This window comes from Anguilla rostrata, chromosome 9 (assembly GCF_018555375.3).
Source record: "Anguilla rostrata isolate EN2019 chromosome 9, ASM1855537v3, whole genome shotgun sequence".
Lineage (NCBI taxonomy): Eukaryota > Metazoa > Chordata > Actinopteri > Anguilliformes > Anguillidae > Anguilla > Anguilla rostrata.
Genome location: NC_057941.1, coordinates 30,269,000 through 30,292,073, shown reverse-complemented (window position 1 = coordinate 30,292,073; position 23,074 = coordinate 30,269,000). Strand labels below are relative to the sequence as shown.

Genomic DNA, 23,074 nt, shown 5'->3' with positions numbered 1-23,074 from the left:
CTCTGATTCACCCCCCTCCACTTTTTTGTTTTTTTGTTTTTCCTTTTCTGTATCTATATGGTGAGTCACAGGGTAGTGTGTCTCGTGAGGTTTAGCCTACAGTCTGCAACACAACCACTCAGACACAAACACGAGGCCCTGGGTCTTTGTGTCATGGTCTTTCGTTCTCTGGAATTGTGGTTAAGGAGCTGGGCTCGTTATCAGAAGCAGTGCCTTTATCGCCCTGTTTCAGCAAAAAAATACCCAATATACATTTAGTGACTTTTAACTTTTTAATGTTCTTCCCCCACTTTTTCCCCCAGTTTGGATGGACCAATTGTATGCCACTGTGCTCATGCTGCAATCTCTACAGCTAATAGTGAGATAAACAAGCACTCCACTCCACGAAGCATGCAATGTCACCAGCTGCTTATTTACGTAGGCCACAAGAGAAGCTCACACAGGCATGAGTCAGAGGAGGACACTACATGTGTGGCTTTAGCTAGCAGACTGTGGACACCGAGAGAGGGATGAGCCATGGATCCAGGCTGACTAGACCCTGGGGAATGCTGCCGTCCTGCGGTGCCGCCGGTTCACAGACTGCATAGTCGGGGTTCACCCCCGTCCTGTGGGGCCCAGGCGCCAAAACAGTGCCTTAACAGAATGAGCCACCAGCAACCTCCATGTTTATGTTCAGTGTATGTAAAATGGCAAGGAAGAAACTGCATTTATGTGAAATGTTTATTTCTAGAATGACAACCACTAGTGGAAAATATTGCAACGAGAGGTCCACGTGGAAAATTATGTGGACATTGTATCGTAGCCTGTGGTATGAAATGGCAGTATGCAGCTGGACCTCTGAACTGTAGCCACGGCGGTTGGCAGTTTTTTGGCGGTTGGCAGTTTTTCGGCGTTTGGGTTTGCATGCGCTGCCAGAAGCGCACTGACCGAAGCACTGCCCGCAACTTGATCGTGTGATCCGTTTAAAAAATGCCTCCGCCCCTCTTCACAAGTGTGAGCTAGAACACCCCCAGACACCCCAAGACTCCCACTGGCGCCCCCAATTACTGCGACAGTGCTGACACAGGGATTAGGGGATCCACTGTATCAGAGCTCTATCATCATATTTATTTTATTTGGCCAGAACTGGGTCTTTTTTCCCTCTATGGATTCCAGACATGGGCTCACTGGAGGAATGTTTCATTTTTCATTCTTGTGTTCAAATGAAGGACTGATGATACAAGCATGCGCCACTTTCTACTTTCTTCTTCATACTAGAGAATATGGGGGCTGTTTAGTTTGTTGGGGGGGGTGCAGGGTTAGAAGTCTCCTTCTTCCTTGTTACTCATTTCCTGGTTTCCTGCTGAGGAAATCTTAGGGTGAAGTCTGTGTGTGAACAGTCCAAGAGAATATGAGCAGTACAGTTAGGCAGAGCCCCTTTTCTCCTGCGGCCCCGTCTCAGAGTGAAGCAGGAAGCAGAGAACTGCGCAGGCTGAAGGAAATGCTGCACAATGCGATGCATGCCTCACCCTGGCCAGGGGGGCGTGTTCAGTTTAATCACAATAGCGCTTTTGTCCAGTACCCTCGGCTGCGGATCTGAGTTATCGTGACTGTCTGGTCCATGTTGCTGGAATAAAAAAAAAAAGAATACCAGACATGCCTCATTTTATTTCCCAAGGAACCCCTCGAGCCCAGATTGATTAGGTTCCCTCCCTTCCCCATGAGCTGACGAGGTCAGGGTTCTGAACGTCCAAATCTTTTTTAGTTTTGTGTAAAAAGTGTAAAGAATGGAAATACTGTGGTAGGTTTGATATTTTGTATTCTAAATCTTAATAAGTTTAGATTTAGAAAAGATGTGTGAAGACAAGACGTGAGGGTTGTTGTTGTCCATTAAGGTAAAGTACAGAAAAACCAACTTCAGTTGTTTTTTTTTTTTACTGAAAATGTAATGTACTATATTCCTGAGCCAATCTCTGATTTTGCTACGTTTTGTATATGTACGACTGCACACCAATTTTCAAACACTAAACGGCTGTGTATATAGATAATTTTTTTACATCCTTTTTTGTAGAATGTATTTTATGTTTTCTCAGTGTTATTTGTCTTGAAAGTGCAATTACTTTTTTAAAAATTTTCTTAAAATAAGAATAATTCTTTTGTCATTTGAAACAATAAAAAGACTGTTAACTAATGAATGCGACTTGAGTGCCGGGGTGAGTGTTTAGAAGTTTCTGGATCGAGTGAGTTGATTTAATGGTTTACTGGTGGCTGTGAGGGACCCCAATCTTCCAGGGACCCACGAGAGAGCGAAATACTCCTATCCGGTATGATTCACTCATTTACATTACATTACATTTATTTGGCAGACGCTTGTATCCAAAGCAACATACAATAAGTGCATACCGACGGTCATCAGGCTAGCGTCAGACATAAAATAATCACTACACTGAGTCATTTCAGAGTCTTCAGAGATGTTTCTGATAACCAGGATGCCACATGTAAAAGGCGTTGTTTTTTTCCATACTGTAACAGTGTGAGCCAATGGGATGCAGCTGCGCTCACTCTAAAATCCTGGTGAAAACTGACTGCGTGAGATCCTCCGTAAGGCACAGCTCCACTGGTGTCCGTTATGGGCCTGTGAGTGCAGGGGGTGTCCGGAACGGGTCTGTGGATCTCCAGACGTGTCCTCAAGGTGTACTGGGTGGGTCCAGAGCCCAAGGCACTTCCTGAAACAAAAGGCCCACTTCCTGCCACGCGCAATGCAAACACACTCAATACATCACCGTGCACAACACACTTGCACTTACAGACAGCACATACTCTCTCAGACACAGTCAACACACAAATGCACAGACATGCTGGCTACAACTCGTTGAGTTTGTGGAGAAATGCAAATATGGAAGACTGAAGTGCAAGATGATGTAGACCTGACCCTTTCTCCTGATTTTACTGTGCGATACAGGACTCCTCTTCCTGTGCTGTGATTGTTGTCACAGAGTGTAGTTGAGAACAATCACGCAAACGCGCATCCCCAGGAAAGAGCTTGAAAGTATTACCCCCCTGAAAAAGAACCTCCCGCGGTTTTTAATTTGCTTTCTGACGCAGCCAAAGCCCTGTTACCAGGCCAGCGCTGACCTCAGAACAATGGGCCTCTCGACCTCCCAGCCTGAGCCAAGAGGAATTCTGGGAAAAAGAGCACTGGAGCCAATCAGAGAGCCTCCTAAACAGCATGTCAAACAGTGAGAAGGGCAGGGCGGTGAAGGGCGCGGGGGTGTGTTGGCTCTCTCTACTGAATGACCTCATTGCATAGCCGTTGGATCCCAAGATATCTTAATGTGGAGACACAGGGATTCAAACCTGCCTGGGATTCAAACCTGCAGCTTCCTGGGTACAGAAAACCAGCTTCATAACCACAGTGGTAACCCCCTCCCCCCAGCCAAACTCCCCATGGTTCAACTGAAGTCACCACACCAGGTGTTCTGGGGATAAATCATCGGGTGAGCTGCACTGGCACCTTGTGGCGACAGTAAGTGGTTACAGTGCGCTTTTTGACAGTGTAGTTCAGTCAAATTAGGGTTGAAATGAAAACACACAGCATGGTTGATCTCCAGGATCTTCAGGTCGGTTACCACTGATATAGCTGTTGAGACCTTAGATCAGGGGTGCACAACTCTGGTCCTGGAGGGACAATCTGCGTACTGGTTTTCATTCCTACCAATGACCTTAGGTTTAGTTTTCTGACAGCTCTATAAACTACACTGGATCACTCCTGTTCTTGAGCACAATAAAATCTAGGATACAGTTGCAGTCTGTGGCTGTACCTGGTGCTTATAAAAATGTCAGATTAAGATATGATTGAGCTAATGAATTAAGACCAGGTGTTGGCACTGAATCCCGAAACGTATCGGCCCTTGTTCTGCACCCCTGCGACAGAACTAGAAAGGTGCATTTCTGGGTTGTTCAGAACATCCCGGCCATACATTGACTCCATGTGTTGTTTGTAGAGTCTGCCAGAACAACTACTGTACCCATTACTGAAATAAACAGGAGAGGCCTAATCTCCCAATTAGGACACCTGTTGGGATTGCATGCCCCTACTTCTACTGCTAAAGAAGCAATATCAAGATAAAAATGATATTAACGATGGGAAACATTTTGAAATTATGTTCAAAAGCATGGAAATTCTATTCCGAGACATTTATCTAAGTTATTTAGCGAGTGTTCATTGTTTTAGATTTGCATTTAGATTATCATCCCATGATTTATCTGCACTGTGTCACAATAAATCTCACAGTATGACTCCCCAGTAGAACATCTGGAATTAATAAAGAGGAGTCAATACTTTCATCCCTTCCAGAAATGCTGACTTTCATGAGTTCCCGGAGAAGTCATTTTTATGCAGCAGAAAAGGGGATTTGCCGCTCCACGCCTCACAGTTCAGACATTTGCATTTTAAAACCCAGCTTTTGAGGGTTTCAGTGTTTGTAGAAAGACACAATGTTTCCTTTGCCAAAACCTTGGCTCGTTTCAAATGCTCAGAGCACGACGACAGGTCCAGCTGACATCTAAACCACCTCAAACCCGAGGTTTCTCCTCAAAATGTCCAGAGGGACGATGTTCTTTACAGGCAGGAGTACAGTGAATACACCCCAGGTAACTCTGGTAATGTACAGTGAAGAGTGCAATGCTGCTGGCCAGTGGACTACCTGAGGGGTGCAGAGATATGGCCTTCCCATGTGGAATGTTCTACGAGGTAGATTTCAGTTAAAGAGAATGGAGTCAGGGTCCTGATCGGCCATCTGCGCCATGTGCTTCAGAATGTCTTTCTTGGTGATGATCCCCAGCAGGCGCCTGCAAGGAGAGAGAGAGGGCATTATGACATCATAATCGTTACATCATCTCATTATTCCATCATTTTAATTCTGTCCTTAGCGCAACAACTTACACAGCCTTCACTTAACAGATGCAGTTCAGGTTAAGATTCACGTTCAGGGGCACAACAACCAAGCCGATTCAAACCTGCAACCTTACGAACTTGGTTTTTAATAACCATCCCACACTGCCTGTCCCGAAATGGGGAGTGGCAGGCACAGCCCAGAAGTCTGCCCAACGCGGTTCTCACCCGTTGTGAGTGACCAGACATTGCCTCAGGCCCAGTTTGCGGAAGATGTCCACCACGATGTCCATGGCGGTGAGGTCCGTCACCGTGAAGGGGCTGAGGTCCATGATACCCCGCAGTTTGAGGGGGGCGGAGCTGTCGGGCAATGGCGGGGGGGTGTACTCTGTGAAGAAGATTTTCGAGGCGCTCCCGACACCTTCCTGTCGCTTCCGTGCATTCTCTGGAGGGGGGAGGGGGTGGTGGAGGGAGGACGCAAGAGAGAAGCAGAGTAAAAGGGTGCTAATGATCTGTGATTACATTGAATTTGCAGCTATCTAAAATAAAGTACAGCAAATTGTAACACTTCTGTTAAACTGTACAGCCCCTTATTTTTCCATCTATTTGGCTGACTACTGTTAAAAAAGGTGGTGCTATTTTTATGAAATGTTTGACAACACACAGACACACACACACACACACACTCATGCACACTCACACACACACACACACACTCACACACACACACACACTCACGCACACTCACACACACACACACAGCCACACACACACACACACACATCACACACACTCACACACACACACACACACACACACACACACACGCACACACTCACCGATGGAGATGACCAGGTCGCGGCGCAGGACGAAGCCCACCAGCCTCTGGGATTCGGGGGACGTGATGACGGGGAAGCCGCTGTAGGAGGTGCTAGCGATCAGCGCCTCGGCGTCGCCAACGGTAACGCCGTCCTGCGTCAGCACGGAGAGGGGCGGTTCCCCACGCCGCGGCCGCATCACGCCCATGGCCAGCGTCTTGTGGCTGAACTCGCCCTTGGCCTCCAGGAAGGGGTAGCCGTTGAGCCGGATGTGCGCCACGTAGATCCCCTCGCGCTCCAGCGCGTCCGCCACCCACTTGCTGGTCATGGCCGCCGCCATCAGCGGCACGATGTACTCCAGGCCCCCCGTCAGCTCGAACATGATGACCACCAGCGACACAGTCATCCGCGTCACTCCCCCTGCCCAGCGGCCAGACACAAGCACAGGGGAGCGCACGGGGGGGGGGGGGGGGGGGGGGGGGGATGGGGGCAAGGAAGGGGGAGAGAGGAAGAAAGGACAGGACAAGAATTAAAAATGAGAAGCATTTCGGCTCAGTTGCCTCCTGTGCCGAATGGCCACAATGAAAGCTCGTAGCCTGACCACGCCCTCTGACTCCGCCTCTTGTGACCTCACCTCTATGACCCCACCCACTGCAACACAAGCATACACCCTATTCACTCTAATTCCATTTCACGCTGTCTGTCTTACCCAGACAGGCGGCCGCGCCCACCATGGCGTAGAGCCCCGGGGTGATGCAGTTGGCGCCCGGGCTGCACCAGCCCCGGAACAGCGCCCAATCATGATGGTAATACGCCAGCTGCTCCATGGCAACCCCCAGCAACCTCCCTGCTATCGCCCCGACCGCCATACTGGGAATGAACAGACCAGAGGGCACCTGAAAGAGAGAGGGAGGGAGAGAGGGAAAAAGAGGGAGAGCAAATTAGACACAAATAAGGCAAGAGGGAGAGGACATCCAATCTGTATCCGGAATCACTTCGCTCTCCCTTGCATAGTTTGGTGCGTATAAACCAGTGAAACAGCTTCAATGCAAAAAATTTTAATGGTTTGCACTCAAAAATGAATTTCCCCAAATTTTGAAGCACATATTTATACAGTTTTTTATTGCTTACAAATACAGAACAGACATCTTGATATGGTATAATATGCACTTCAATATCTCAGAAAATTCATTCTTGAACGCAAACCATTTAAAAAAAAATTTTCCACTGCATTTCCAACACGCGAAAACTCCAGAAGAAACTAGAAGCAGATCCCAAACCCGGGCCTGGGGTCCGAACCTTCATGCCGAAGGTGATGATGGTCATGAGTATCTTGAAGAGGAGGGCCAGGCAGAGCTCCAGCATGGCCATGGACAGGCTCCTGCTGGCCGGCCGGTCCCCCAGGGCGCCGGAGGACGGCTCGCCCGTGGCGTTGCCGAAGTCGCAGAGCTTGGACGCGTCCAGCCGGCTGCAGTCGTTGAAGAGCTCCGAGATCAGCCTGCTGGTGCTCATGCGGGTGAACTGATTGGGGAAGGCCAGCACCGCTGTCACCACGGTCACCAGCAGCACCTCCAGCACCGGGTAGCGGCCCAGCCGCGTGGTCTTGCGCCGCCGGCACCAGGCGATGTTGGCGCGGGTGAAGAGGGCCCCCCAGATGCCCCCGAAGATGCCCAGCAGGATGAAGGGCACCAGCTCCAGCAGGTGCCAGGGGCTGTGGAACTCCACGTAGAACAGCACCAGCCGGCTGTTCCCGAAGGGGTTGATGGAGCGCAGCGTGAAGGCGGCCACCAGGGCGGCGAAAAAGGAGCGCCACAGCGTCTTCAGCGGGAAGTAGTAGCTCACCTAGCAGGGGAGAGTGGGGGCTTTAGGCCTGGGATACTCAAATATGGCCCTCGGGGCCAGTAGTGCTGCTGCTTTTCATTCTTCCCCTCTAATCAGGACTGATTTAAACCAGACAGCAGGAGTTAAAGCTCTGTCCAATCAGTGGCATTAATCCATCAGATATCTATCATGTCAAAAATAAAAGCTCAAACTGCTGTCTATCTGAGAGAGGAGACTAGAATGAAAGAGGAATGCACCCCGATCTTCCTGCCCCATCTTTCTTGTGTCTAAAACAAATATTAAAAAACATTTTTGTTAAAACCACCACCACATCCCCAAATGCTGGACTGGGGTTCCTCAAGTCTGAATGAAACTAGCCCTGTTTGTCAGCAATATTGGATTTGCTAAAACACATCTGTGATTTAACTCATAAGGTCTTATGAATGGAGGCACCAAACCGGGCGTTTCGTCTGCTCTCAGACTCTGTGAGCTGCGGTGTCTGTAAAATATCCGACTGGATTAAACAGTGCCTGGGATGAGTCATCCAAGCTGACCAGATCATTTTCTCCGCTGACTGCAAAGCCCACGACCTGGCCATAACGCTACGACTCTCCGCCACAGAGGATGAAGTCATGTCTTGTGATGCATCCGCACAGTGAAGGACCGATATGGCATCACAGCACGAAGAGAACTTACATTGACATACATTTACAAATAAGTCCACTGGCCAAGTCCAAGCTCATTGCCTTGGATTTGTCTCCAAACGGTTTGAACTTTTAAAACATATTCAATTACCCATTTACACCTATTTTGTTCCTTCATATAGAAGAAGATCAGAATTGCGCCACATCAGGGCCTTTGAAAAACCCTCTTGAAATTTTTTCCTTAAATCCCTATCAAAGCTCTACAAAGAAAATATTATTATATTTCCTACTTAATTAAATACTTTATTTTTTTCTAACTGCAGTGACAATAATGTTTTCATCATTATCTGTATACATACACACTCACACCACCATACATACTTTTGAAATTACAACATGTGTTTTTTTTTTTTTACTACTAATGCATAGTTAAATTGGTCACAGATGTTTGTGCTTTAGTTTAGTTTTTTACTTTCCGTGCAATGTGCGTGTGTTATAATTTAGGGAGGACAAATAGAGGAAGAAACAATGAGAAAAAGTGTGTTTGTGTGTCAGAATGAGTCTGTGTCAGTATGAGTGTGTGTGTGTGCGCATGTGAATGAGTGAGTGTGAATTTGTGTGTGAATGTATGTCATCATTAGGTCCATGTGTGGACCAGTGAGAGTATGTGCGAGTATATCAGTTTGTGTGAGAGCAGGCATGTGTAACAGTGAGGGTTTGTTTGAATGCTGAGACCACGCTGCTGACAGGCTACGGATGACTCACCTCCTCCAGACTGAATAACACCCCCCCGATCGGCGCGCCAAACGCCACGGACACCCCCGCTGCGGCCGCCGCAGACAGAACCTGGGACACAAACGAACACGCTAACGACGGACTGATACACAGCACATGGCCCGGGGAAACAGTGCCCTGCTCGCACCGTCAATGTGTCCATCATATGACATCACATCACATCCATACACGTTAGCATCTGCTCAATCTGCGGAGCGCTTAACTGTGAGAAAAAAACTTTGTACAGAATTGAACATCAAAACCAACTAAACAGCCATGGAAGCACAAACCAGCCAAAATGTTATCGTTAACTAGGTAGCACCTTAGTAGCACGCTGCCATAATGCAAATGATAGTATAATTTTGAATCTTGACTCATTTCCTTCTTGGGACTGCAAAATGTCCTGCCAAAAATTCAAATTGAAATGCTTTATTCGGTTTGCCAAACGTTTTCTTCACCTTCCTAGAACTATGCAGCCGAGAGTGAAAATGGAAATGCTATTATGTATTAGTGATTTCATATGCTTTGAGTGTGTTGCTCCAGATCTGCGGAAATGTATTTGCACATATTAATACAAATGAGCCTGATACAGACGGGACTTCTGAGAAGGGGAAGTGCTGCTCAGTTTATAGCCCATAAACTAGGCTGTTAACTAAACTGTAAATGTTTTTATTGGCTGGCGAGCTCTCTATCATTTGCGGTGATACACCAAGTCAAAGTCTCAAGTTATAATGAAGGCATGGGGAGGGGGACTTTGCTCTTCAATTTCTTGTTGCCATTTATTGCACATTTAATTCAGTATGTGGTTTAATAATAGTGAAGAAAAACACAGCAGCCTATACTGTTAGTTTACTTGTAGCTTATGCAGTCAATTTGTAGTCATTTCATTTGAGATATACAGGTGTAGATTAAATTGTAGTGTTGATTCCTGAAGTTTAACTAGCTGTTAATGAGCTGTATCAAGTGCCAACTTAACTGTGGCATCATATTAGACAAATGACTATGGATCAAGCAAGAGTAATGGATGAATGTTTTATTTTCAAGCAAAGACAAAATCAGTTGTGGGCCATATGTACAATAGTGGACAGTGCTGACTGATGCCTCGGATTTTTATCCCCCAGATAATTCTTTAGAAGCCACTGACTCCCATACACATTCACATCTCTAAAAGTTCCCAACATTTGGGGATGAACAATATAAATAAATTCAAGAAACCCACTAGTACTTTGTCTAGGAAACTCTGCTTACATGTGGCCTATTTTATTTAATATTCACACTGTCTCCACCCAGATTCTCATCGGGGCCTCCTCTTACACTGTCTCCCCCCACATTCTCACCCTCCCCTCACACTGGCTCCACCCACATTCTTACTGGGCCCTCCCCCCACACTGTCCCCACCCATATTCTCACAGTCTCCACCCACATTCTCACCCTCCCGTCACACTGGCTCCACCCACATTCTCACTGGTCCCTTCCTCTCACACTGGCTCCACCCACATTCTTACTGGGCCCTCCCCCCACACTGTCCCCACCCATATTCTCACAGTCTCCACCCACATTCTCACCCTCCCGTCACACTGGCTCCACCCACATTCTCACTGGCCCCTTCCTCTCCCACTGGCTCCACCCACATTCTCACTGGCCCCTCCCCCCACACTGGCCCTCCCCCCACACTGGCCTCCGCCACCCACATTCTCACTGGCCCCTCCCCCCACACTGTCTCCACCCACATTCTCACGGGCTCACCTCTCGACGCTTTGCCTCGTTTGTGCGATATTTGGTGAAGAGGTGGCAGAGGATGTTGCCGCAGCAGCAGGCCACATGCACCAGGGGGCCCTCCTTGCCCAGGCTGAGCCCGGATGACACGGCCAGCACCAGGGTGATGGTCTTAATCACCAAGGTCCACTTGCCCAGGTAGCCGCGGATGATGAATCCGCTCAAAATGGTTTTGATCTGGGGGAAGACGCAGAGAAATGCTAAATAAGTCAAAGCTCACAAGCCCACTGCTAATCCATGAGCTCAGCAGGGAGATGAGTGATGAAGAACCTGCCATCAAGGGTCAAGCTTCTACGGACACAACACTAGCCGACAGTGTTTTTTAGTTTTTGCTTTATTTTTTGGAAGAGAAGTAGACCACTGTCTGTTTTGTGCATGTGTGTTTGTGTGTGTGTGTGTGTGTGTGATTCCATGTTTGTGAGTGATTGCGTTCGTGTGTGTGTGTGTGTGTGGTTGCATGCGTGTATGATTCCGTGCATGTGTGTGCGTGTGATTGCATGCATTTGTGTGTGGGTGTGTGTGTGAGAGAGTATGCATGTCTGTGTGTGTGTGTGAGATTCTGTGCGTGTGTGTGTGTGTGTGTGTGTGTGTGTGTGTGGTTGCGGGCGTGTGTATATGATTCTGTGCATGTGTGTGGGTGTGTGTGTGAGATTCCGTGCGTGTGTGTGTGTGTGTGGTTGCGTGTGCGTGTATATTATTCTGTGCATGTGTGTGGGTGTGTGTGAGAGAGCATGCATGTCTGTGTGTGTGTGTGTGTGTGTGTGTGTGAATGTGTGCATTTGGGAGTGTCGGTTACCTCTGGGATTCCAGACGCACAGGCGTAGGGGGCGAAGGATCTGACCAGTGACACAGCCAGGAAGGAGAAGAGCAGCGCCCAGCACACATACACCAGGTAGTTCACAATGTAGGCAAAGGGCCCCTGGTGGAAACAGAGGGAACTGCATTCTAAAGACACTGAGCAGGAGATGCAGCAATACAGGGGCCATGCAAAGAGATACAATAGTAACAAAGAGGGGTGGTATTCATTCGCCCCATTCTGTTACTATTCATCATAACCATCCCCTCCACCAGTAGTGAGCTAGTGCTGATAAATATCATTCTGATCATAAAATTGAAATTTTTAAAGCATTAATAGGAATGAGCATCAGACTAAGTAGCACTGACGAAAATCGACATCCGATTAACATACTGATGAATTCAACCAACAGGAAACAAGACCAGGTCAAAACCTAGTATATGGCTGGACCGGCCGACCAACGGTGTGACGTCATAACTCGGCCAACCAATGGTGTCACTTCATCACTCACTCAGTCACAGACAAAATAAAGGACAGACGTAGACAGACAGTCCCAGCGGAGCGCGGTGTGAGGTCAGAGGCCCGTCCGGACGGGGAGACCCACCGCGGCGGTTCCGGTGATGAGCTCGGCCCAGCTCTTCCACTGCGGGCAGCGGTCACGCTCCTGGAAGGTAGTCTCGTTGGAGGCCCAGCAGCAGTGCTCCTGGTTGAACCAGAACCCATCCAGACACACGCCCTCCTTCAGGTCCGTCATCCAGTGCGCCGAGATGTCGATGCCACCGGCCAGCGCACCTGCAGGGGTCCGGCCACACCGTAAGCAGACCCAAAAACCCAGGCCCCAAAGCAAGATGGAGAGTCTACAAATCTTGGTCTTTTCTTCAATTGGCTAATTTTAAGTCGCTCTGGATAAGCGTGGCAGCTAAATCCCTCAAACGTAAATGTAAATGTCACAAGCACAACCTTCCCACCCTCCCTCCAGACAAAAGCAAAAGTGAAATCACAGACCGCCTCTCTCCTATGGCCCAAGTAGGGCCATTCACCAACCAGCTTAGTTTCTCACAGACCCTCTTCCCCCTCTGCCAGAGTCAGCTTCCGCTCCCTCACCAAGCAACAGTCCCGGCCTGATGTGCATTCGATATCCATGCAATAGAAGAAGTGGCCGGGGTTTCACAATAAAAATAAAAAACTGGACCAGCCCTCGCCTCTCTTCCCCCTTAATGTCTCCCTGTCACGGGTAGGCTGGCATATGCAGGCCTAACCCCTGGTTAGATACATTAATCGGGAGTGGTTAATTTCCGCAATCTACTCCCTTCCCACCAACCCACTCCCCCCCCCCCACCTCGAGGCCTTCAGCAGCATCAGAGAGACCACCACGTCAGATGCTCTGACACCCGCCCTTTCCCAAGAGATCTCGGACCTCTTGGCAAAAGGCGCCGTCTCCATAGTGATGCAGACAGGCAGAGAGAGTTTTGTTCTCTTTGCTTCTTCGTCCCCAAAAAGGACAGCAGAATGAGACTGATTCTGGAGCAAGGAGCTTGGAACTGTGATGTAATTAAATGGCCATTTCAGACACTCACTCACAAGCGATGACTTCTCTCAGTGTGTACTAGTGAATAGACTGTATATATCGACCTGACAGACCCCACACAGCACACACTGTGATTCACACCATGGTGGCATGACATCACAGGAATAATCTACGAAGGCAGGGCAAAAGATGCTACCATGTGGCAGTTGTTTGAGTCTTATTCAGTCTGTCATTGGCTAAAATCCAGTTCCCATACAGTGTCAATCAATTCTGTTTTTATATTTGTAGAACAAAGGTTACCTATGTAACCAAATGTTTTTGCTTGTATATTTTCTCAGGCTGCTAATGTATAAGCAACCCAAGAGACCTATCCCTGCTGACCTGAGATCAGTTCTGCCCCCACAATCTCAACCCTGTCTCTCATCTCTACAGACCTGAGATGCTTCCCCACTAAGACCAAGCCCAGGTCCTTTATCCACTGCCCAGACATCAGTACTGCCCTCTACTGACCGCAACACCTCCGATGCACTGTCTGTACTGACCTGACATCAATCCAACAAGCAGCACGACCAGCCAGCCAGAGAAGGCATCACTGATGCTTATGATCCACGCACAGATCGACTCCTTCCTTCTACCGGCAATCTGCAGATAGACAGGCAAAAAAAACAATGAAACTCAAGAATAATAATAGCAATCATCATCATCATCATCACCATCATCATCATCATCAACAACAGATCAGGCCAGTGGAGCTATGAAAATGTTGCTCTGTTAAATAAGCCAATAATGGTTACAATCATGTCCAGAGAGTTCCAGAGAGGCAGTGTTTCTGTGTAGAAGACCCACCAGTTTGTCTCCATCACATGACTCAGCGATTTCAACGAGTATTCCAACTGTTATCCCCCTGGGGTCCCCGAAGGCACTCTAACCACACAGTCAACTGAATAATTATACAAATGAGTGCCAAATTGTGAACTTGTGTGAAAAAAAACTAAAGGTGACCTAAAATAGTCAGGGTAAAATGAAGTAAAGTGAACAAATGTCAAATGCGCATGACAAGAAGTCTTTGAGCAAACAAGTGCAACACAACTCAGCTGGTGTACTGCACACAAACTCGATTTCATTCATTTTCTGCACACTTTAACTTTAACAATAAATCATGCGTAAAAGATAACAACAGATTGCCAATTAATAACATTTAAAAAATGAAGGTCAGGCGTCGACACCAAGGGGGAATCGTCTGTTAGCAGGGAAAAAGACGGCCTTGAATGGCAGCTGGATGTTGTTCAGCTACACTCTTAAGTATAAATTTTCCACATGGAGAAAGTGGATAATCCTAAAATGCATACATTTTTAAGCAAACATGTAATATGTGCACGTATGACTGCATGCAGAAATGGTAGTGGAGCAATGCTGGTGGGTTGGTGGGAAGCGGGGGCCAGATGACGCAGCTGTTGTATTGTGCTGCAGGTAACATTCAAAGTACGTCAGTTTTTATCCCAGGTTTGAGGAAACGTTGTGCTGGCAGATGTCAAGCCATTGTTGAATTTGGAGACAGTTCTTGTTAATAACTGAAAATGGAGTCTGGTTGGCGTGAACCATTGGTTTGAAAGACCTGATGTTAGAATTCATAAATCCTGCAATATACTTGAGCAGCTCTCAAATTAATATTGTGCACTGGCTCAGCAGACGTACAGCACAGGCAAACAATAAACTCACGACTTCTTCGTCTCAAATGTTGACTGATGTTGACACACCAGTGTCACTTGTCAATCACTGTTTGTGCCAAATTAGTGGAGAGTTCTTTATCAACGTAGATGATCGGAGTGGTTCAGTCAGGGTAATCATTTGACACAATCGACGAAAAGGCTATCGACCTCTCGCTGGCAGAGGACTGAAGCACATGGAATAAATTATTAATGAGGGGTTCCATTTGTAGAGTAATGTGGGGTTCAATGTGTAGGGGCAGTCTCAGTGTGGAGTTCTATGTGTAGGGGCAGTCTCAATGTGGAGTTCTATGTGTAGAGTCAGTGTGGGGTTCTGTGTGTAGGGGCAGTTTCAGTGTGGGGTTCCATGTGTAGGTGCAGTTTCAACGTGGGGTCCCATGTTTAGGGGCAGTTTCAGTGTGGGATTCTATGTGTAGGGGCAGTTTCAACGGAGGGTCCCATGTGTAGGGGCGATAGGAGAACAGCGTTACGGCAGGTTTCGGATGTAGGGGCGCAGTGCTGGGACGGCTTCCCGGTGTAGGGCAGCTGGAGTTTGGGTTCACCTCTCTATGCCGGTCCCGGTCCTTGCATTTCTCGCGCACCCAGTCGATGGTGTTGAAGTCCTCGTACGTGCCCACCCCCGGCGCAGGCTCGTCCGGCAAGTCCACCGTCTTAGGCGCACCGTTTGCCGCCCTCTCACCCCCCTCAGGGGTATTATGCCCTGAGAGAGAACGTGAGGGGGAGGAAGACGAAGAACAGAGGCGAGGGAGATAGGGAGAGGATAAATAGGTCATAAAGCCCTTGTTTAACTGCCATGTTTTGTAAACACCCAGTGGCTTACGGAAAATAGGGTGACTAAGACTATTGAGAATGTGTCCCCTGATTCTACAAACAATGTGATAAAACTCGTGAATAACATTGAAAGTAAAAAAAAGTCATTAAAAACATTGATTTGATAACTCAACAGAAAATAGAAAATGGCCAGTGGACACTCAGAGTCTGATATAAAAGAACAGAGTCAAAAGTAGACCAACTATAACAGGCCACAGTGCAGAGACTTTGACCCTGCTGATAAACCTACCTGGGAAGCTTGCTTCAGATCTCTCTGCAGCCCACAATAAAAAAGGCTCAGTGAACCTTCCACAGATACCCAGATACCATATCCAGAACTCGTTTCACCAAACCAGGGCAACAATGTCTTTCTTTCACTGGAAAAACCTCAGCCAATCCCCTTTTATCAGCCAATCTCAGCTAGCTTCACAAGCTAATAATGAAAGCCAGGACAGGTGACAATCAGAGTTAATATCTGACATTTTGAGAAGGACTTTAAAAAACAAAGAAAAACTCATGGTGGGAAAAACCGGAGACATACTTCCTGACCAGAAGAACAAACTGAACAGAACATTTATACACGAAACACAGACCGGGCGAAAGCCCACCATTTTTAAAAGGTGACTGGTTGACAAAAGATGCTGTGAAGGCCCCATACAGTATGTCTACCATTTTCTGTCTTTAAATTATTTTGTGTTCGCTATTTTTAACAGACAAGACAATACAGACAGTGGCATACGGTACATATACGGACATGCAAAAACTGGAAGAACATGACTAACCCCTTTAACAGCCTATATCAACACTGACACAATTCTGGGACCAAAGACACAAGAAATAGGCTATGCGGAAGTTAACTGTGAAAACAATCATTCACTAGCGTTTACCCCTCACCCCGACTACAATTTCACTCATTCTGGAGTTCGTCAGTTCAGAAGTTTGAACATCCCCCACAAATGAATTCCATGCTATGTCATTTTTTGGTCAAACTGAACATAGACGGTTGCGGTTGCCTCTCACACCCCACATACAAAACACTGAGCAGAGATTTCTGGGTCTGTCCTGATCTTGGATGGTTTCATCTACCAAAAAATATTTAATGATATCAATGGTACCAGTTTATTTAAACTCCAGGCAGGGGTATAGGTAGTGATTGAAAACAGGCATATTATTTTGGGCAGTATACTAATTTTGATAACATTGCTCTTTTTAATCGAGTGTAAGGGTTAGATCTATGCTATTATTCAGGACCAATGCTTTAGGATTGGACCACAGTAGTTCAGCTCGTATATGCTTCTATGTTACAGTCATCTACTATGCCAAAGTTGTTAAAACCATATATTGACTGTTCTAAAAGTTTGCTCTGTTTGTAATTTCTGTGAATGACTTCAGTCAGGGGAAGTAGGCTATTTTACTTTTAACAACATTTACTTTGTAACAAGAGAGCTCCATATGTGTTCAGAAGTGACTCCAATTTGGAAAGGGATTCAGTTGGTCGGAGCAGCATGGTGGTGCTCTGGATAGCACTGTTGCCTCACAGCAAGATGGTCCTGGGCTCGATTCCCAGCCAGGATCTTTCTGCGTCGAGTCTGGGTCTAATGCCCTCATGGGTTTCCTCCCACTGCCCAAAGACATGCAGGTTAGCCTAACTGCTAAGTCTAAATTGCCCGTAGGTGTGAGTGTGTGAACCCCAAATCCCAATTCACACCCCCTCTGACTTCAGGCGCACTTAATTATAAGTGGCGCTTATGTAAGGGTCATTCACAAGCCAGGGCAATGCATCGAGGCGACAGGGAACATAAAAAGCAGCAGTTTGTGGGATGCCCTCTTAGTCTCCTCTGGCGACCCAGATCGGAAATTTACAAGGAATTAATTATTATCTATAATAAATCATCACTACTTATAACAGCAGGATACAGTGAGGTACTTTGACCTACCACATTTGCATTCCAAACAATGATTACCGTAATTTAGATTGGTGTTATCAGTACACTTTAATCTATGAAATTTGCACCATTTGAGACAACACAAGACAATGCAGCGATGGCCATGATGATGGTCTTTTGAAGAGATATGGCATGGCAGCAAATTTACATTTGAATGTGGTTGGTTCTGCCATGCTTTAATGACTTCTGGTAACAGCATTAAGCAATGCAATGCCTGCTGGGTCAGCACTCGCTTTTAAGCCAGCACTTTAATTTCCTCATTATTTAAGGTGCATCGGAGGACCAAACAGCCATTACCCCTTGCTGAAATTTGCCTCACTTAGTTCTGGGACAACAGTTGTACAAGACAGCAACTACCGTGAACGTACAAAATGAGTGTAAGTATGTAGTCAGAGTAATTAGGTGATTGATTGGGACTGAGTGCCCTGGGATGGATTGAGGACCTGTATACCTGCCTGTTGCCCAGTGCATGCTGGGATATGCTTCAGCACCGACAACCCCCCACCTCCATGCCATAGATTCAGCTGTGTCAGTCAGAAAGGGAGCCATTCGCACATAACAACAGCTTAGGAGATGACTGGCCGAACAGAAAACCTCGCTCACCAGGGTCTGATCTATTGGTCTCTGTCAAGGGATCAATAACAATAACTAGGTCAAAAAGGAGGGGCTTAAGGGGCAACCCAGCCCACTTCATCTGAAAAGAAAAACCATCTGACATCATATGATTGATACTAATTCCACTTTTGTATAAGCAAAGTACATCACTGGAACTTGGGTAGGCTTATCTCATATCAGAATGTCAACCTGGCCAGTGCCGTTAGTTTGAAAGCCTGACGGGCTACTAGGTGTGGAACTGCCTCCTAAGCATTGTGATTATTTACACTAACAATCTGAAATCAAACTGTTGCAGTACAAAGTCAGGACAATTCCAGAGAATAAAATACAGAATACAGCTTTCTGTTACTCTGGAACAAAAAAAACTGGCTTCTCTACAGAAACGTAGACTATGATAACTTAAAGCGTGTAACAGTATTGCGATTTGAAAAACCTCTGCCAGCAGAGGTGAGCTGTTTTTCATTTTTGTAGTGGATTTTTTAAGTCCTTGGCTACCTGCCAGTTAAGACACAATTATTTTCCAAAGAAAAATGATTAACAACAAGCCACATGTAAATAGAATAAAATATATTTAAAAAAGAGCACTTGATAAAGAACTCCTCGGTTGCCACAGGCAGGGGATGGACTTGTTTGACTAGTTACACTGGGGGGAAAGCAGGTAACTCAGCAGAGGACAGCATGCACAAAAATGAGAAAATGCACTCAAATGAGCAGAGAAAGAAACTAAATGCAGACAAGGCTTACAAATGTACAGAAAGGAAGTTTAATTCACATCAAGGAACCACATAGACAGCAAACACAGAAATATTATTCAAATACACTCAGAGAATGCAAATGCAGAAAAGCATTATAACCCTGGACAAAGCATCCAGCGCCTTTGTTTCACACATACAGCCTGGCTGAGGGAATCATTGTCATGCACTGTCCCTCTCTCCCAGTCACTCTTCCTCTCTTTATATACAACTATGACAGTGATGTCATCAACAGCATCATGGTTATAGGTGGTCATTGGCTGGCAGGATAACACCAGTATTAAGCTCTGAGGGCAAGGGTGAGATTCTGTTAACAACAAGGACTCAATTTCCCTCACAATGCAAAGCACTATTTATGCACAGCCTTTATTAAATTTTTTTTTATTTGAGCCTGTTCTTCATCACCATTTCCCATTCCTAGTAACTCTTCATCTACAGCATCCATTCCAATCCTGGAAACTCAGGAGTAGTGCTAGCCTTCTCTGATGCTAGTGAATCCAGTCACCTGGTTTGTTGTGACTATAATTTGACAACCAATCACACTTGGAGGAGGGGCTATTTTGTCTGTTACAGACAGACGGCACATTGCCAATAGAGATCACTAAAGAAAGGGAGAAAAAAGATGAAGAAGATGAAAGAAGGAAATATCATGTGCTGGTTCCCTCTGCGAGGAACTACTCCTGCCTGATACTGAGTTTAACAAGGAGAGAGTTACACCAACTCCGTCATCATTTTAGATATCGTTTTTAAGAATATCTTGTGATTATTTGTCTGTTAATGACTATTCTCAGCGTATTTAACATTGTTAATTAATTATCTTCCATGGTCTGAGTTGCAACTTTTGTGCAATAGGCCTATTTCACAAGATGGCGACCAAAACCGGATGTAGGGATACTTTGTTTCCGGTTACCGACGCAAGTCCATTTCTGACTGCGAAAAATTGAGCCTAAACAGCGACGTGTGTTCTCACAGTCCCTGATAGCTCTGCCAATGTTCACTGTCCGATGTTATCCGCATTGTCGAAGCATTGCCAGTGAACGTTACGCGGTCTAAACTGGACAAGGGCTATAAATTCTTTTTTGAGAAGTTTATATTCGGTTATGAAGGTAAGTATAACGTTAGCTCTGGTTCACCAGAAAGCTAAATATCTAGCTTGCTAACCACATCAAGTTAGCCGATTAAAGAGATGTTGCACTTCGACATAACACATTCTTTTCTGGAGGCGACTCCATTGTGTTTTCGTAGAGTGAAGCAACAGCGTCTCTGTTCCTCTCGGTTGTCCCGAAAATGAATGAATAGGGAGCCTGACAACTGTGAGGAAAAGCGATTCTGTTAACCGAGAGGACTGTGAGAACACACGTCGCTGTTTAGGCTCAATTTTTCGCTGTCAGAAATGGACTTGCGTCCGTAGCAATGGTAACCGGAAACAAAGTATCCGGTTTGGTCGCCATCTTGTGAAATAGGCCTATGGGTCCCATATTCTGCAAGACTCATGCATATAAGACAGATGGACGGGTACTGAATTGATCTAGTATTCAAAATAACTATATTCTATAAGAAGCCTCATAGCCTTCCCCTAGGACATTAATACTTAAATCTGGACCTCAAATTTAAATCCTCTGGGTAATTAACTGAACAATTACTCCCAGTGATTATCAGACTATAGACTCCCAGCCAAAGGGAGGGCGGGAAACCAGCAGTTCTTGGACCTAGAGGGCAGTGATTTGAGTAACAGGCCACAGGGAAAATAATCTTACACCCACTCCACAGTGGCCAACTGTTCTGTGTCCACAATGCTCTTCATCTTACGAAAGATGTTACACATTTAGTAGAATTTGCAGCAGTTATTCTTGAATGTTTTTTTCAAGAACTCAAATAAATAATCTACAGCAATTTCAATCTCCTGAAATTACTGGGCATGCACAGCTGTCCATCATAGATGGATGCTATTGTACAGGTCCATCTATCGCACTCTAACACACCATGTCCTCCCATGCTCCAGCCTCTCACCGAGAGTTCTCAACAGAACAGATCTGGGAGGGTGACAGGGCTGCTGTTTAGTTCTGATCAGGGAACACTTCTCAGGTTGGTCTTTACTGGGGTTATAAAAGTAAAAACAAAACATTCAGCCAACGGATGAGTCACAGGTTAAAATTTAATAAACCAGCACCAATAAGAAAAAGACCTGCCACAAATAACATAAAGCTGTCCTTCCATGCCATCTTAGAACAGAAGAATTTAATCATTTAGAGACAAAAAGTTATTTAAAGATTCAAGAGTATCTAGAAAACCAGGGCTGAGGTGAATCGGTCAAGGGTGGGATTGGAGATAGTGGGGTTTGGGTAACCTAAGTATAAACTCAAGGAAAAACTCCACATAGGCCACAAGAGACAGACAGACATTCATTCTTGGTGCATTTGAAAAGCGTCTGACCAACATGATCAAACAATCTCGATTGACTCAGATATAATCTAATATGGAATAAGCTAAAATCTAATGAGTTTCTGTGAAAGAAAATTATTTCTTTCACAGAGAGCCAGAAATTTGGAAAATGAACTCCTCACACAAATTACAAGCATTAACAGTAGGCAATGTAGGCAAACAGTTCTAAATTTCACGTGCAGAACAGTCTACTTGTTCGGTTTGTCCTTCGTAATTAACCCGCTGTTACCTGTGACAGAGTCGAGATGTATCGGCGGTGAGTCGTCGGTGCATGAACAATCCAGTGTAACGCCGGTGATTTCCACCGTATCCGTGTCGCAGGTGCTGTCCAGGTCGCCACAATACCCAGGGTTATTCATCCTGGCTCTAGAAAAACACCATTTTAGGCCTAAGTAGTTCCTGGTTTGCTGACACGACGTACAGCGCGGCTTACAAGTTTATATGATATGTTAATTATGATGTATAACGAGCTACTTTTTTTTTTCTTTTGTTTTTTTTACATGTTATCTGCGGACACGAATCATGTCACACTTAAAGAAAAAATTAGCCAACCGAGCTGAACCAACGCTTAACCATTATTAAATGGAACGTTTATAACGAATATACATAACATTTACTGACTATCGAAATGCAAAATTAAAGCTCTTACTTGTTTCATTTCATGTAACTATTTAATTGCCTGCAAGTGTTTTCATAGATAGGCAAATAATATTCCGCTATTCGTCAGTCGTTGTAGATGAGAAATGCGCAAAAATATAGCTTAGTTTACCTTGTTCAACCTGTACCAAACGCGCACGACCCGAGTTGTATTCATCTATCGCTAATTACACAGCAAGAAACAAAGCCTATTCATTTGGTTAAATTTTACTCAAGTCAACGCTCTAGCACACCTTAGTGGGAGTAGCCTTATGTTAGATAACACTACCAGATTATTACTGCATTCTGCTTCATGGTATCGTTGTGCTCCATGCGGCTAACATCACTTTTTTTGTCTTGGTCACTGCGCATGCATTCGTTTACCTGCGTACCTGGCTGGCATATTCAGCCAAGCCAGAAGCGGCGCAGGAATGTGCGGGGCCGGGGCCGGGGCGCGGGGGGCGGGGGGGGGGGGGGGGTTGTCCAAAAATGTAATAACAGAAAGAAACCTACGTACCTACTCGCTTGGTATGTCTATGTACGGACTTCATGAACTAAAATTATGGCCCATGACTCACGATAACACGATAATGAAAAGCAATAATGTTGACGCGAGGAAAGGATTCACAACAGCGGACAAGAAAAAACGGCAGAACTGACAAGTTGAACAGTTAGTGTATATCGCGACTGGCCCCTGGTGGACATTTCTGGCTTACATGTGGCACGTGCGAACACATTTCTCCAGTCTCTTGCATGTTTTTACACCATATTTTTCCAGTTTCATTGGAGCTGAACTGAATGTTGATCTGGATTGAGCACGTGTTGTTGTCTGCTTTGAATGTTGTATCTGAAAGCAATACCTTGTTGGAAATTGGGGCTAACTGTGGAGGTGTAGCTTCATGGAAAACTTCCATATTTGCCTTTTATTTTTACACCCACTATGTTCTTACAGTATGTTCACAGTCCATGTATATCCTCCCCTTGTTATATTTATTTAAGTTAATACTATTACACTTACTGATTATAAATGGGCCTCTGTGCCTTCTTGGAAAAGCTGCATTTTTCTGAGAGTAACACTAATACTGTCTACTTATGAAAATAACTCTGGATATGAGT

At 45.8% G+C, this 23,074-nt stretch overlaps 1 protein-coding gene across 6 annotated transcripts; it reads right to left on the bottom strand.

Annotated features, from left to right (window-relative positions):
• Positions 1-1,240: 1,240 nt before the first annotated feature.
• On the bottom strand, positions 1,241-22,693 carry LOC135262340 (H(+)/Cl(-) exchange transporter 5-like). 6 transcript variants are annotated; one of them, XM_064349341.1, is made up of 13 exons: positions 22,476-22,693; positions 21,552-21,688; positions 15,300-15,457; positions 13,573-13,672; positions 12,107-12,294; positions 11,503-11,625; positions 10,677-10,883; positions 8,922-9,002; positions 6,991-7,533; positions 6,401-6,587; positions 5,713-6,111; positions 5,102-5,318; positions 1,241-4,830 (listed from the first exon to the last, which is right to left on the bottom strand). In XM_064349341.1, the coding sequence occupies exons 2-13, from the start codon at positions 21,679-21,681 to the stop codon at positions 4,740-4,742; spliced, it is 2,424 nt and encodes an 807-aa protein (XP_064205411.1). In that variant the 5' UTR covers positions 21,682-21,688; positions 22,476-22,693; the 3' UTR covers positions 1,241-4,739. The 6 variants fall into 6 exon arrangements, with proteins under 6 accessions (XP_064205411.1, XP_064205415.1, XP_064205412.1 ...); XM_064349345.1 differs by lacking the exon at positions 22,476-22,693 and adding an exon at positions 22,343-22,393; XM_064349342.1 differs by lacking the exon at positions 22,476-22,693 and adding an exon at positions 22,213-22,336.
• Positions 22,694-23,074: the final 381 nt, after the last annotated feature.

Bases quoted from the DNA above. Each gene is read 5' to 3' on its own strand.
- LOC135262340 (XM_064349341.1), bottom strand. From the start codon at position 21,681: ATGAATAACCCTGGGTATTGTGGCGACCTGGACAGCACCTGCGACACG. The intron at 15,458-21,551 runs GTAACAGCGGGT...GTTCTCTCTCAG, and splicing joins ACATCTCGACTCTGTCACAG to GGCATAATACCCCTGAGGGG. The intron at 7,534-8,921 runs GTGAGTCATCCG...CTCCCCTGCTAG, and splicing joins TGTTATTCAGTCTGGAGGAG to GTGAGCTACTACTTCCCGCT.